Here is a 15,228-nt window from a genome sequence, read left to right as displayed (position 1 = left end):
TCCCCAGTAGGGGGCATGCAGAAGGCAGCCAATCAGTGATTCTCTCTCTTCATCCATGTTTGTCTCTTTGTCTCTCCCCCCCTCCCTTCCACTCTTTCTTTAAAAACATACACACACACACACACACACACACACACACACACAACGGAGCCCTAGCTGGTTTGGCTCAGTGGATAGAAGGTCAGCCTGCAGACTTAAGGGTCCCAGGTTCGATTCCAGTCAGGGGCACATGCCTGGGTTGCGGGCTGCATGCAGAAGGCAGACGACCAATGGTTCTCTCTCATCATTGATGTTTCTATCTCTCTCTCCCTTCCTCTCCGAAATCAATAAAGGTATATTAAAAAAAAAAAAACTGCCCTAACTGGTTTGGCTCAGTGGATAGAGCATCAGCCTGCGGACTCAAGGGTCCCAGGTTCGATTCCGGTCAAGGGCATGTACCTTGGTTGCGGGCACATCCCCAGTGGGGAGTGTGCAGGAGGCAGCTGATCGATGTTTCTCTCTCATCGATGTTTCTAACTCTCTATCCCTCTCCCTTCCTCTCTGTAAAAAATCAATAAAAAATATACTTTAAAAAAAAAACACAACAATGGAAAAATATCCTCGTGTGAGGTGTGTGTGTGTGTGTGTGTGTGTGTGTGTGTGTGTGTGTATATATAAAGTAAATCCTCACCCAAGGATATGTTTTTATTGATTTTAGGGAGAGAGGAAGTGAGCGGGAGGGAGAAAGAGACAGTTGCCTCCCATACACACCCCAACCTGGGATCGAACCCAAAACCTGGGTATGTGCCCCAACCAGGAATTGAACCCATGACCTTTTGGTGTACAAACTGACGCTGCAACCAACTGAGCTAAACTGGCCAGGGCTCTCAGAGTAGTTTTGATTCTCTCTGCCAAGACTCAGATCTTGGGACCTCTCCAGCCCTCTTGTAGGTTCTTTTGCTTATTACATGAGACTTCTCATGTTTAGCTCCCCCACCTGACTAAGACCTTAGTGCCACTGTCAGCCATTGTCCTAAGGAGAGCCTTTGGCTATCACAGCTCTGATTTCAGCTTAAGGTCATAGTTGATTTTTTTGTTTTGTTTTGTTGTTTTTCTTCTTCCATTGCCCTTCTCGGGGATTTACTTTTCTATGTTTTCTTCAATGCAATAAAAATGGTTTGTTATATCTGATTGGTTGATTTTTAGTTTTTGAAATATATTTTTATTGATTTCAGAGAGGAAGGGAGAGGGAGAGAGAGATAGAAACATCAGTGATGCAAGAGAATCGTTGATTGGCTGCCTCCTACTGGGGATCGAGCCCACAACCCAGGCATGTGACCTTGATCAGAATCGAACCTGGGACCCTTCTGTCCTCAGGCTGACGCTCTATCCACTGAGCCAAACTGGCTAGAGCGATTGGTTGGTTTTTTTAATAAACACAGAATTTATTATTTTTAAATACATATATATGTTATTGATTTCAGAAAGGAAGGGATTGGTTGGCTAAGAATCGGGGATGCCACAGTAAACTCATTTGAACGTTTATTTGAAGACAACTGTTAGTACAACCACACACAAATTACCCCACTAAATTTATGAAAAACCCTTTTTTTCTCTTCAGGTAAGACTACTACTTTACAACATTCACTTTAAAATTCTACCAAGTTCAATTTTTGTTTATATTTTGTGGTTCTTACAGGATTATGTTGACAAAGAGAAGGCAATTGCTAAAGCGTTGGAAGACCTCAGAGCCAACTTTTACTGTGAACTCTGTGATAAGCAATATCAGAAACATCAGGAGTTTGACAACCATATCAATTCCTATGATCATGCACACAAGCAGGTAAGGAATAGTTATTTGCTAACAAAAGAAAAAGATACTTTATTGTTAAAACAATTGAATTTTGAGTGGACCCAAAAAACTTGGAGACTGTGGTTTCTTGTATCTGCCAGTTTTTATATGAAGTCATCTGACTTTTTTTTCCATGACAGAAGTCCTGACATAGACCTCCCCCTTCCAACTTATGTAGAATGAAGAATTGTGAACTTCATAAATCTTGCATAAAATTTTTGGTTTGAGTGATTTCTAAATTTGTATTTGATTTGGTAATTCAACTAAGGATTGCTGGGAGCTTTTCTTTCCCCCCCCACTTTATGAATTTGTGAAACTTTGAACAGTTATCCCAGGCTGGTTATTTCATCTTCTGTATAGAAGAGTTCTTGCTTTATTAGGTACTCTTTCCTATCAGTAAGTCATTTTGTTATACTCTTGGAAGGTAGATAAATCTTGAGAAGGAAAATAATATTAGAGGCTATCTTTAACAAAAAACTGATGCTGCTCCTAGGCGGTTTGGCTCAGTGGATAGAGCGTCGGCCCTCGGACTGAAAGATCATAGGTTTGATTCTGTTCAAGGGCCACACGTACCTCGGTTGTGGGCTCAGTCCCCAGCCCTGGTCTGGGCCTCTGCAGAAGGCAACCAATTGATGTGTTTTCTCTCTCTCTGTCTCTCCCACTTCTTTCCAAACTCTAAAAATCAATGGAAAAATAACCTCGGGTGAGGATTAACCAAAAAACAAACGAAACAAAAAAACTGATGCTACATGTTGAAAAGCTTGCTGAAAAATGAATTACACTTTCTTTGCAATCTTTTTTAAAAAATTTATTTGGGGGTGGGGGCGGGGGGGGAACAGTACCTAATGAATTACTGGCATAAAGAAGGCAGCAATACTCCCAGGGGATTTTAGAAGGAGGAAATTAATCTTTATATCTACAGCACAGTTCTGGCTTATTAAAGAATTGTGAGCCATTTGATCTTGGGTGACTTTAGCATAACTTTTTCAGTTTTGGGGGGTACATAGTTGTATTTGTTAAGTTTGTAAGATTTATGGGCTTTACTGGAATGCTCTTGTAAGCTGAACCTGTTAAACCAACATTTTTTTAACCTTTGCTTTATTTTTCAACCAACCAAAGATTTCAGAGCACAGGTAAAAGGCAGGCTTTGACTAAGTTTTACTTTTACTACCACAGGGATACTTTTCAAGCTGGTTGAAGTATTATACTTTATGCAACAATCTCATCCACATTTAACCACATCTAACCAATTTAAGATTCTTTTACTGATAGACTTTTATTTAAGACAGATTTTCAACATTTTATACACGTTTGGACATTATTTTAATATATTGTTAGCTCTGCCTGATGTGAAGAAGAGAAATTGAAAGAGCATAGACAGGATGGGGTAAAAGTGGGTTTATAATTGTGAGTGTGCAAAACACAGAATTTATTATTTTTAAATACATATATATATGTTATTGATTTCAGAAAGGAAGGGAGAGAGAGATAGAAACATCAATGATGAGAATCATTAATTGGCTGCCACCTGCACACCCCCCACTGTGGATCAAGCGCACAACCTAGGCATGTGCCATTGGCCAGAATCAAACCTGGGATACTTCAGTCTGCAGGCCGACGCTCCATCCATTGAGCCAAACCAGCTAGAATTTATTCTTGTGTTATTATTTATTAACTAGAGGCCCGGTGCACAAAAATTTGTGCACCTGGTGAGTGTGGGGGGTCCCTCAGCCCGGCCTGTGCCCTCTCGCAGTCTGGGACCCCTCAGGGGATGTCCACCTGCTGGCTTAAGCCTGCTCCCCCGGGGGGAGGGGGGGGCGCGGCGCAGATCAGGCCTAAGCTGGCAGTCAGACATCCCTCTGGCAACCTGGGAGCCCTCGGGGGATGCCCACTTGCCAGCGGGGAGCAGGCCTAAGCTGCATTCGGACATCCTTAGTGCTGCTGAGGAGGCGGGAGAGGCTCCTGCCACCACCACTGTGCTGGCAGCCATCAGCCTGGCTTGTGACTGAACAGAGCTCCCCCTGTGGGAGCACACTGACCACCAGGGGGCAGCTCCTGCATTGAGCATCTGCCCCCTGGTGGTCAGTGTGTATCATAGTGACCAGTCATTCCCAGTCGTTTTGCTGTTAGGGTCAGTTTGCATATTACCCTTTTATTATATAGGAGTGCCTGGCCAGCCTGGTGAGGGGCTGATGGCTGTTTGCAGGCTGGCCACAGCCCCTCAGTGTGGGGGTCCCCTTTGGGGTGCCTGGCCAGCCTCAGTGAGGGGCTGATGGACATTTTCAGGCTGGCCACACCCCCCGCGACCCAAGCTGCCAGCCTCTCCTTTTTTCTTTTTTCTTTTTTTCTGGGATTTATTTATCTTTTATAATTGAAACTTTGTAGCCTTGAGCGGAGCTCAGTGCCTGCCAGGGCAGGCGGAAAACTTGGCTTCCTCCATCGCTGGGAGCAACCCATGCCTGCTGCTTGCTCCAGCTCCGTGCCCGCCGCCATCTTTATGACTGAGTGACAGAGTGATGGTTAATTTGCATATTACTCTTTTATTAGATGGGATTATTATTTCCCATTTGAGCAACTGTAAACCTGCTTTTACTCCACCCTGTATATAGACAAGATATATTGGCAGTTGCCTTACTCCTTTAAAGAATGATCTGCCAAGAAAGAAGAATGCAACAGTGAATAATACTGAGTAACTTTTGCAGCTTTTCAGTGTATATATAATTCAAACTTTGGGGTTATTTTTTATGGATTTAAGAAAGACATTTTATGCCTAATTATATATTTACCTTTTTGGGCTCTTGAGAATTTCTTCAATTAAGTAGTCTCTGTGATTAGTCAAAAACATTCCAGAAGAAACGTTAGGGACCAAGTGGACATTTAGAAAAGTTACATTTTAATTGATGAGAAGTCTCTTGAGTAAAGTTTTAATTATAAAAGAATAAACCAGGAAAAATGTAATTCAAATTTGAATAATGCGTACACTTGCCTTTTAAGGGGGAAATCCATCAAAGCAAAAGCTAAACAAATGGATTTACTATTAAATGTAGAACTAATAAAATTCACATTGACAACATTAATATGATGGATGATAATGTTTTAGTGGTATTTCTTTCAACTTGAGAGAAGTAGAGATTGCTACAGTTCTGGTTCATTTGAATTTGACCTGTTTATTCTCCTGTGCACTTTGGTTTGACTTAGTTCTCTCACCACTTTTCCTATTGCAGTGGGAGATTTTGTCCCCCAGGGGATACTTGGCAGTGTCTGGAGACATTCTTTATTATCACAACTAGGGGAACAGGGTTACTGTCATCTAGTGGTGGAGGCCAAGGGTGCTGTTAAACATCCTACAATGCACAAAAAAGTTTCTTGCAACCAAGAATTACCTGGCCCAAAATGTCAATCAGCAGTGTTGAGGTTGAGAAACCTATTCTATTAGGGAGACTAAAAACTTTCAAATATATATGGTTTTGTGATATCATTTGGCCTTTGCTTGGTACAAACAAATCTCTATCATTTTAACTCCCCAGTTGTCAATATTTATAAAGTGCTCATTTAGATTATCTCAAATATTCATTTATTACTCTTTTCTATATCATCAAAATGAAAATACAAAATTAAGGATTTCTTATAGAGAATTTATGGACTACCTTATCCATTAATATAGAGTACTAGAAGCTCAGTGCACGAAATTCCTGCACAGGTAGGGTACCTAGTGGCTGCCAGCTGCCAGCCAGGACCTTCCTTTGTTCCACACCTCCGCCTGGTGGTCAGCACACATCATAGCATGCGATCAAACTCCTGGTCGGTAGAACTCCTGAGGGGACACTTTGCATATTAGGCTTTTATATATATAGACTAGAGGCCCAGTGCACAAAAATTTGTGCACTCGGGGGGAGTCCCTCAGCCTGGCCTGTGCCCTCTTGCAGTCTTGGACCCCTTGGGGGATGACCACCTGCTGGCTTAGGCCCACTCGCATGGGGATTGGGCTTAAGCTGGCAGTCAGACATCCCTCTGGCAGCCTGGGAGCCCTCGGGGGATGTCCACTTGCCAGCGGGGAGCAGGCCTAAGCTGCAGTCGGATATCCTTAGTGCTGCTGAGGAGGCAGGAGAGGCTCCTGCCACCACCGCTGTACTGGCAGCTGTTAGCCTGGCTTGTGACTGAACAGAGCTCCCCCTGTGGGAGCACACTGACCACCAGGGGGCAGCTCCTGCATTGAGCATCTGCCCCCTGGTGGTCAGTGTGTGTCATAGTGACCAGTCATTCCCAGTCGTTCTGCTGTTAGGGTCAATTTGCATATTACCCTTTTATTATATAGGAGTGCCTGGCCAGCCTGGTGAGGGGCTGATGGCTGTTTGCAGGCTGGCCACAGCCCCTCAGTGTGGGGGTCCCCTTTGGGGTGCCTGGCCAGCCTCGGTGAGGGGCTGATGGACATTTTCAGGCTGGCCAAGCCCCCCAGCGGGGACCCTCACCCCATGAGGGTGTGACCATCCTGGGTGAGGGCTGATGGCTGTTTGCAGGCTGGCCACAACCACCCAAGCTCCCAGTGGAGGCTGGCTGGAAGTAGGTATCTGGGATTTATTTGTCTTCTATAATTGAAACTTTGTTGCCATGAGCAGAGGCCACAGTCGGCTCAGAGCAGGGGGAAAGCTTGGCTTCCTCCATCGCCTGGGCAACCAAACCTCCTGCTTGCTTCAGCTCTGTGGCTGCCGGCCGCCATCTTGGCTGGGTTAATTTGCATATAGTCACTCTGATTGGCTGGTGGGCGTGGCTTAGGGCATAGCAAAAGTATGGTCAGTTAGCATCTTTGTCTTTTATTAGTGTAGATAAGTATCTATGATCTCTGGTCTGGGGGTGAAAATTTTTAGCTGGTGTAATTAATGTTGTACGCATGTTAGCTTATTCTTCCACCTTGATCAAAAGCATATGTAAGGTGTAAAAAAAAAGAGCCCTGGCTAGCTTGGCTCAGTAGAGTGTCGGCCTGTAGCCTGAGGGGTCCCGGGTTCCATTCTGATCAGGGGCACATGCCTGGGTCACAAGCTTGATCCCCACTAGGGGCGTGCAGGAGGCAGCTGATCCATGATTCTCTCTCATCGATGATGTTTGTTTCTCTCCCTCTCCTTTCCTCTCTGATATTAATGAAATCAATAAAAATACATATTTTTTAAAAAGAAATTTTTTAAAAAGATGTATGATTTTGTTAATTTTGTTTATTTTTGGTGGCATATTCTTTATTTGGTTGAAATATAGGCTTTTTCATCTTTCTTTATACTACTGTCTTATTGGAAGTGGTAGAATCTTGAAACAGAATACTATAAATATAGAAACAGAAAAACAGACGGCACTAAACTTTTGTATTGTTACACTCTTCCCTCCACTTAAAATTTCTAAAGAGCCCTAGCTGGTTTGGCTCCATGCATAGAGCGTCAGCCTGTGGACTGAAGGGTCCCGAGTTCGATTTAGTTCAAGAACACATGCCCGGGTTGTGGGCTCAACCCCCAGGAGGGGGTGTGCAGGAGGCAGCCAATCAGTGATTCTCTCTCTTTAAACATTGATGTTTCTATCTCTCCTCTCTCTCTCCCTTCCTCTCAGAAATCAATAAAGTATGTAATATAAAATTTCTAAGGAGCCTCTAATTGACTGTGATACAACACAGTTAAATAACCCCTACGAGAGGTAGGTCCTATTTATTATTCCTCTTTGATGGACATGAACTTACCATACAAGTGGACCTACCATTTTCCAAATTTATGCTTTAAAATCATAAAGACACCCTGTCTTGTCTTCCAGGAAGGCACACAGGATTATTATGAATCTGAGATAACAGGTAAGTACATTCAACCCTGTGCTAGTAATCCCTAGTTTGCATCTTCCATCAAATTTTCACCATTAAAAATTTTTAGGATGGGCAGGATTCTGAACATGCCCATATCTTCATTAAGTACAAATAATCTCTCAAAAGGGGGCTACGGAGTCACCCTCATTTGTGGGGTTTTTGTTTTGTCTTGCCTCTCACTATTCACTAGTTTTTCGTTAAATTTTCTAAGGCATTTTGTGAAGGAAGTCATTAATACACAAATATCAAGACCCAGCTTGATCTTCAAAGATGAAAAAGCTAATTGGATATTTTGGCTTTTTTCAGCAGTTTAACCCTTATTTTAAAGTAATCATTTCAATACATGTTGAGGTCTTAAAGGATATGCCTTTCCATTCTTCAAGAGATAACCCAGTGATTCCTTTTTTATATTGTAAGTTGATTCTGATATGCCTGAGTGCTCAGTAAGTATTAGAAGATATCTTCTACCTTTGTTAACTTAAGTTAAAGTTGACTTTGGAACTAAACATTTTTCCATCTCTACCTCCCTGCCTCTTTAATTATTTTGCATATCTTTTTTTAAAAAACACATCTGGCCCTAGCCGATTTGGCTCAGTGGATAGAGCATCCGCCTGCGGACTGGAGGGTCCCAGGTTCGATTCCGGTCAAGGGACATGCCTGGGTTGCAGGCTCGATCCCCAGTAGGGGGCATGCAGGAGGCAGCCAATGAATGATTCTCATCATTGATGTTTCTCTCTCTCTCCCTCTACCTTCTTCTCTGAAATCAATAAAAATATATACTTTAAAAAAAAAAAGACTTAAAAAAAATAAATAAAAACACGTATGCTAATTGATATGACAGTAGAAACCATTTTCTTTAGTTTTCAAATGGTTTAAATTTCAAACTCCAAAGAACATTTTCCCCCCCCAGAGGTAAATTTACAGCAGCAAAGCAACAGTCAGTGCCTTATTTTTGTTGTTGTTTTGCTTTTCTTTCTTGGTGCCTTGTTACCTACTCAGGATTTTTTCGATCTTACTCTCTTATTTGTGCCACTAAGGGTCTCCTCACTAGCCTCTAGTACAGTGGTTCTCAACCTTCTGGCCCTTTAAATACAGTTTCTCATGTTGTGACCCAACCATAAAATTATTTTCGTGCCCTAACCGGTTTGGCTCAGTGGATAGAGAATCGGCCTGCGGACTCAAGGATCCCAGGTTTGATTCCGGCCAAGGGTATGTACCTTGGTTGTGGGCACATACCCAGTAGGGAGTGTGCAGGAGGCAGCTGATCGATGTTTCTCTCTCTCATCAATGTTTCTAACTCTCTATCCCTCTCCCTTCCTCTCTGTAAAAAGTCAATAAAATATATTTTTTTAAAAAAATTATTTTCATTGCCTGATCGGTTTGCCTCAGTGGATAGAGTGTCGGCCTGTGGACTGAAGGGTCCCGGGTTCGATTCCTGTCAAGGGCATGTACCTTGGTTGTGGGCACATCCCCAGTGGGGGGTGTGCAGGAGGCAGCTGATCGATGTTTTCTCTCTCATCGATGTTTCTGACTCTATCTCTCTCCCTTCTTCTCTGTGGTAAATCAATAAAATATATTTTTAAAAAGAAATTCTTTTCGTTGCTACTTCATAACTGTAATGTTGCTACTGTTATGAATCGTAATGTAAATATCTGATATGCAGGGTGGTCTTAGGCGACTCCTGTGAAAGGATCGTTCAACCGCCAAAGGGGTCGTGACCCACAGGTTGAGAACCACTGCTCTACTAGATAAACCAGAGACCATAAATTATCCCACAGATGTCTTTTGTGTGGCCCTTGTGATGGTAGTTTTTTCCGCTTTAATTTCACTTGGTTCCCAATTTTTAAAAATGAGACTATAACCCGGCCAGTGTGGCTCAGTGGTTGCTCGTTAACCTGTGATCCAGGATGTCACAGATCGATTCCCAGTCAGGGCACATGCCTGGGTTGTGGTCTCAATTCCTAGAGGGGTTCGTGCAGTAGGCAGCCGATCAATGATTCTCTCTCATCATTGATGTTTCTAACACTCTCTTCCTTTCCCTTCCTCTCTGAAATCAATACAAATATCTTTTAGAAGTAAAAATAAATAATAATGAGACTTATATAATTCAGGCTTTGGCTTATTTTGAAAAATTAAGATATCTGAGAACATTAGTTATACATTTCAACGTAACAGCTGGCTAAAACTAGTAGTTGCTATCTCATCAAAAAGGCATGCATATGCACTAACTCTCCAATTAACTCTGGTTTCCACTTCATCTTTCCTCTTATGTCAACTTGTGTGACTCATTATCTCACTTGCCAAACTCCTCTAAACATTTGAGTTTGTGACCTAATCTTTCCCTCCTGTCAACACAGAAGCTCCCACAGGTTCTAATTGATACTGGGAAAGTAGCACACTGAAAAGCTACCTTAGCGTTGGGTCTAACTTTCTTGCAATTTCATAACCATCAGTGGTAGTCTCATCCAGTTATCAAAATCTGGTATTATAAAGCAGCTTTAAGAAAATTCCTTTAACTTGTAGAATCAATATCTCGGTCAGAGGAAAGAGTGCTTTCAGCTGAATAACTTCATTGTGAAAACCCTGATAAGTTTTTACATTTTTTGAAAAGACTGAAATCTTATTTAATACGAAGGTCTGTTTTAGCTATAAAAGCAGTGGTTTCCTGAGCTTTAAATAGCTGAACTAAAAGAAATTAAGCCTATAGCAATCATCAGTAACTTCTTGATTCTAAATTGTAATAGAACATATTACTATATGATTTAGTTAACTTGGTCCAAACTGTTACAATAACTTTTTGATAGCATTGCATACTTTTAGTTGACTACTTCAGTACCCAGTAATGTGTATTATTAAGGACCAGAAATTTAGAGTTTTTCTCATTACAGAATGAAATAAGTTATGACTTTAAATATTTTCTGAGAAATGTCATGGTGATCATGAAAGGAATGATGACTTACAGATTTCATTCAACTTTGGAGGGGGTCACTTTCCACTTGAAGTCTCATTGTTTCCTGGTTGGATTTTTGCCTTGCAAGATATTTTACTGCATTCAGTCCTCTGTGTACTTGGCACATATGACATCAGGAACAAAAGCACATCAAAAGCACAACTGTACCTCTGGCAAGCCACTGCAGCTCTAAATAAATATGGACTGGGTTCCTCTTTCAGTGGTACTTTGATATTCAATTGGGGGTGGAAGGGAACAACACAAAAAACCAAGGCAAGAGAAGGTGATTTTAAAGCTAAAATAGAAAGTAGCAAAACCACTAAGATCATATACCAATGAAGATATTCCATAGGTGCTCTATATTTTGGGTCTTTATAGAATGTTTATCCTTAGAAAACCATAAATTATTGTAAAGATGTGAAATAGGTTAAGAAAATTTTATAGTATTTATGAATCCCAAAGCTTCATAAATGTTGACTTAATCAGCACAATTTACCTCTGAAGAGATTTTACTTTGAAAAGCAAAGCAATTGTGAAGAGAAGTATACATCTTAAAACTTGACGATGTCATAAGTTGTGGGGGGGGGGGTTGTAATTATTTAATTATTTATTTATTTATTTATTTATTGCAGAGTGGAAGGGAGAGGGAGAGATAGAAACATCAGTAATGAGAGAGAATCACTGATCGGCTGCCTCCTGCATACCCCACACTGGGGGTCGAGCCTGCAACCCAGGCATGTGCCCTGTCTGAGAATCAAACTGTTACCTCCTGGTTAATAGATTGGTGCTCAACTGCTGAGCCACGCAGGCCGGGTAAGCATGTTTTAGTTTAATAACCTATAGCAGAGAGATTAAAGTTTTAGGTTCGGTGATACTTTGTACCACTCTGGATGCCATTTTCTTTGGGAATTTTTTGCTTAATAAAAGAATTTTCGTCCTTTGGCCAGTCTTCTAAAAATTGAGCATGAGTAGGCTTTTCACCTGTTCGGTCTTACTTACCACTTCTACTTTTGCTGGGAATACACGTCTTACACCCAGCTATCACAGCCTTGGAAAACTCTGCATCTGTTTAGGGAAGCTGTCTGCCTTGTGAGCAGAAATAACCCTAAAACAGACCTTCTTGAGAGCTAAGGTTGCTGGTAAAATCCTGTATTCTCTCACTATGTATTTCTCACTCTGTTCTTCATCTTGGCACACAATCCATATTTGAGTAAAAATGATTTTACCTTATTTAGGTTCTTGGAAATTGAGACCTTAAGCAAAACAACATAAAACAAAACCAATTTTAGCATAGACTATAATATAAACAAGCTAAGTTCCTAGAGTACGTTTCTTGTCACAAAATACCACCAAACTTAAACATTGAAATAAATGTGAGAGCTATACATACAGTTAAGAAAGATTAATAAAAACAAAGAAGATAATTGTTTTTCAATCTGGTTTGAAGGTAATGAGAGCCTCTCCCAATAGCTCAGGGAGCAAGGCCAGCGTACACCCTAGACAGGATATCCTTCCATTGCACTGTGCACCCATACACACCCTCACACTCACTCAGATAGGGACAGTGTGTAGACACACCAATTCATCTTATAGTGTGGGAGGAAACGAGTATCCAGAAAGAAAAAACAAAACAAACACGTAGACATGGGGAGAATGTGCAAACTACAGACAGTAACCCATGCTGGGAATTAATTTTTCTTTTTTCCCTCTCATTAACTTTATAATGAAACTACATTATTCAAGGACCTGCTTATATTTTTATCACACTGTTGCACTGGTGGAAATTCTAGGCTAAGGCTGTATGTTGTATTATAGTCAGAAAAGTTAAAGTATCTTAAGGAAGAATGAGTTTATGAATGACAATGCTGAAAAGAGCTCTGAACTGGGATGCTGCTATTCCATTTGCTTTGAGCTCAAGCAGCTCTTATGAATTATAATCCTTCAAATTTTACATAGAGGGCAAATCTTTGCCTCCAGATAGGACCTAGAGGGCTATGTAGATATACTTAAAACTCATTATCCACAGCCCTGGCTTGTTTGGCTCAGTGGATAGAGAGTCAGCCTGTGGAGTGAAGGGTCCCGGGTTTGATTCCAGCAAGGGCACATGCCCAGGTTGTGGGCTTGATCCCCAGTAGAGGGCGTGCAGGAGGTGGCTGATCAATGATTCTCTCTCATTGATATTTCTATCTCTCTTTGAAATCAATAAATATATATATTTTTTTAAAAACCTCATTATCTACAAAAACACAATAGCATACCATTTCACAGGTACTAGGATGTCTAAAATTAAAAAGACACATTAACAAGTGTTGGAGAGGATATAGGGAAATTGGAACTCTCCTACATTGTTAATAGTGTTGGAAAACAGTTTGGCAATTTCTCAAAATGTTAAATATAAAGTTACCATATGGCCAGTATATACCCAATAGAAATGAAAACGTACGTCCACACAAAAACTTGTAACAAGATTGTCCATAGCTGTGTTATTCATAATAGCCAAAAGGTAGAAACAATCTAAATATCCATCAACTGATGAATGGGTAAACAAGTGATATATCCCTGCAATGGAATATTATTCAGCAGTTAAAAGGAATGACTTACTGAGAAATCCACTATGCACAAACCTTGCAAATATTATGCTAAGTAGCCAAAGCCGGATTGGCTCAGTGGATGGAGCATCGGCCTGTGGACTGGGGGGGGTCCCGGGTTCGATTCCGGTCAAGGGCATGTGCCTGGGTTGCGGGCACATCCCCGGTGGGAGATGTGCAGGAGGCAGCTGATCGATGTTTCTAGCTCTCTATCTCTTTCCCTTCCTCTCTGTAAAAAATCAATAAAATATTAAAAAAAAAATTATGCTAAGTAAAAGGAGCCAGTCATAAAGATGCCCATATTGTATGATTTAATCTGTATGAAACATCTAGAATAATCAAATCTATATGGAATGTAGGTTAGGTTTCCAGGGTCTGGGTGGAAAGAGACAACGGGGAATGACTGCTAATGAGCATGGGGTTTCTTTTGAGGTAATGGAAATGTTCTAAAATTAGATAGTGGTGGTGATTGCACAACTTGGGACGTACTATTCCCACCTTATTTTATACTTTAAATGGGTAACTTTTATGGTATGTGGATTATATTCCAATAAAATTATTTTTAAGACCTCATTTTTCCAGCTTAAGAGTGTGTGTGTGTGTAAAATAAAGCAGGCACACCTGGTATTAAAGAATATACCGTATGTTTAAGGCCTTTTGCTGAATTCCTGAACATAACAAAGCAAGCATTACACAGTGATTTTGTGGCATTAATTTGATATTCACCAAATAATATTAAGAGTCATAGTGTTACAAAATAACTGGGCATAAAATGTAAGTATTGCCCTAAATGACTAATTAATACTACTCTTAAAAGAATGTATACTTTTCTTTTTCCCTCTGATTTTTTCAGTATCTATAATCAGCATTAGTGTTTAGTTTTTTTCTGTTACCAAACATTCGGTTTTCTGTGTTACTGAATAAAATTCATTTTCATCACTTAACTGATATGCATGTGCTAAAAGAAAGAATTTACATCTACTATCTAGCAATTTGGACTTCCTTAATCATTTAAGTATAATCTTCCTTCTCTACGTACTGTAAAGCTGAGACTTTGTGTTCTCTCCTGGTGTTTTCCCTCTCTCACCACATAGGGATGTAGTCTGGATGGTCTCATCCAGAGGCATCAAACACAGACTTGAATCAGAATAACCTGGCCAAGTAACAACTATAGTATGATTACTCCAGTTTGGGAGAGAAAATACACATTAATGTTATGTTATGAGAGTGAAGCAGGAAACAGTGGGGAGAGGAGGCCATGGATTTGGGGTATGCAGGATTGTTAACGTAGAGGAAAGGGAGTGGTTGAGGGTCAGAAAAGGCCAGATTATGCTTAGCCAGAAAGAGATTGAGGTGCATACAACCACCCCTTCTTTACTCACTGTTTCCCATCTCTGTTCATAACCAAAAAATAATACAAAAAAGTATATGTATATGTTTCCTCTCCCAACAACTCATTTTAAAACTGGACATTTGATAAACGTTTATTGAGCATTTCTTGTGCCATAGACAATGGTGTGTGTATTGCAGGGTTAGTAAAAAAGGAAGTCCCTGTTCTGGGGAGAAGGGGTGGCTATCTAGTAAGAGAAAGATAATCCTTTGACCCTAAAGAGACAAAATCAGGTTTTCTCTTTAAAGTTGAGTAAATATTAGAACATAGGAATTTAAGTGGCAATAGGAAATACTCTCTGCCTATTTTTTGATGCCTGAAATTTTTTTCACATGGAACTATCGTTTTTATTTTTTAAATTGAGATAACAGGTGTAAAATACGTGTAAGATTTATTCCTAGTAAAGTATACTCAATAAACTTATAGCATCAAATTTTGTTTTGATAGAGGAAAGAAGAGTAGCATCAAAAGATAACAAAAAATATTTTATTAGACTCAGACCTTGATATTTTGTTAGGAAAAACTGTATAGAAATATCTTTATCTCATTCATTCCCCACTTAAATACAGTGCCATGCCTTGCTGTTGACATTCCACATTATTGATGATGAGGGCAAATTTATCACCCACATTAAAA

At 40.5% G+C, this 15,228-nt stretch overlaps 1 protein-coding gene across 16 annotated transcripts in view; it reads left to right on the top strand.

Annotated features, from left to right (window-relative positions):
* Positions 1 to 15,228, top strand: part of GPATCH8 (G-patch domain containing 8) — a 77,143-nt gene that overhangs the window by 48,279 nt on the left and 13,636 nt on the right. For all 16 annotated transcript variants that reach the window (XM_081110842.1, XM_081110832.1, XM_081110829.1 and 13 more), the window contains one exon: positions 1,679 to 1,822. In XM_081110842.1, coding sequence (XP_080966968.1) covers positions 1,679 to 1,822 — 144 coding nt within the window. The remainder of the gene's footprint in view (positions 1 to 1,678; positions 1,823 to 15,228) is intronic.

Source organism: Myotis nattereri (genome assembly GCF_964212035.1).
Source record: "Myotis nattereri genome assembly, chromosome: 16".
Classification (NCBI taxonomy): domain Eukaryota; kingdom Metazoa; phylum Chordata; class Mammalia; order Chiroptera; family Vespertilionidae; genus Myotis; species Myotis nattereri.
The sequence above is the reverse complement of the archived record's forward strand: the minus strand, read 5'-3'. Positions and strand labels throughout refer to the sequence as shown.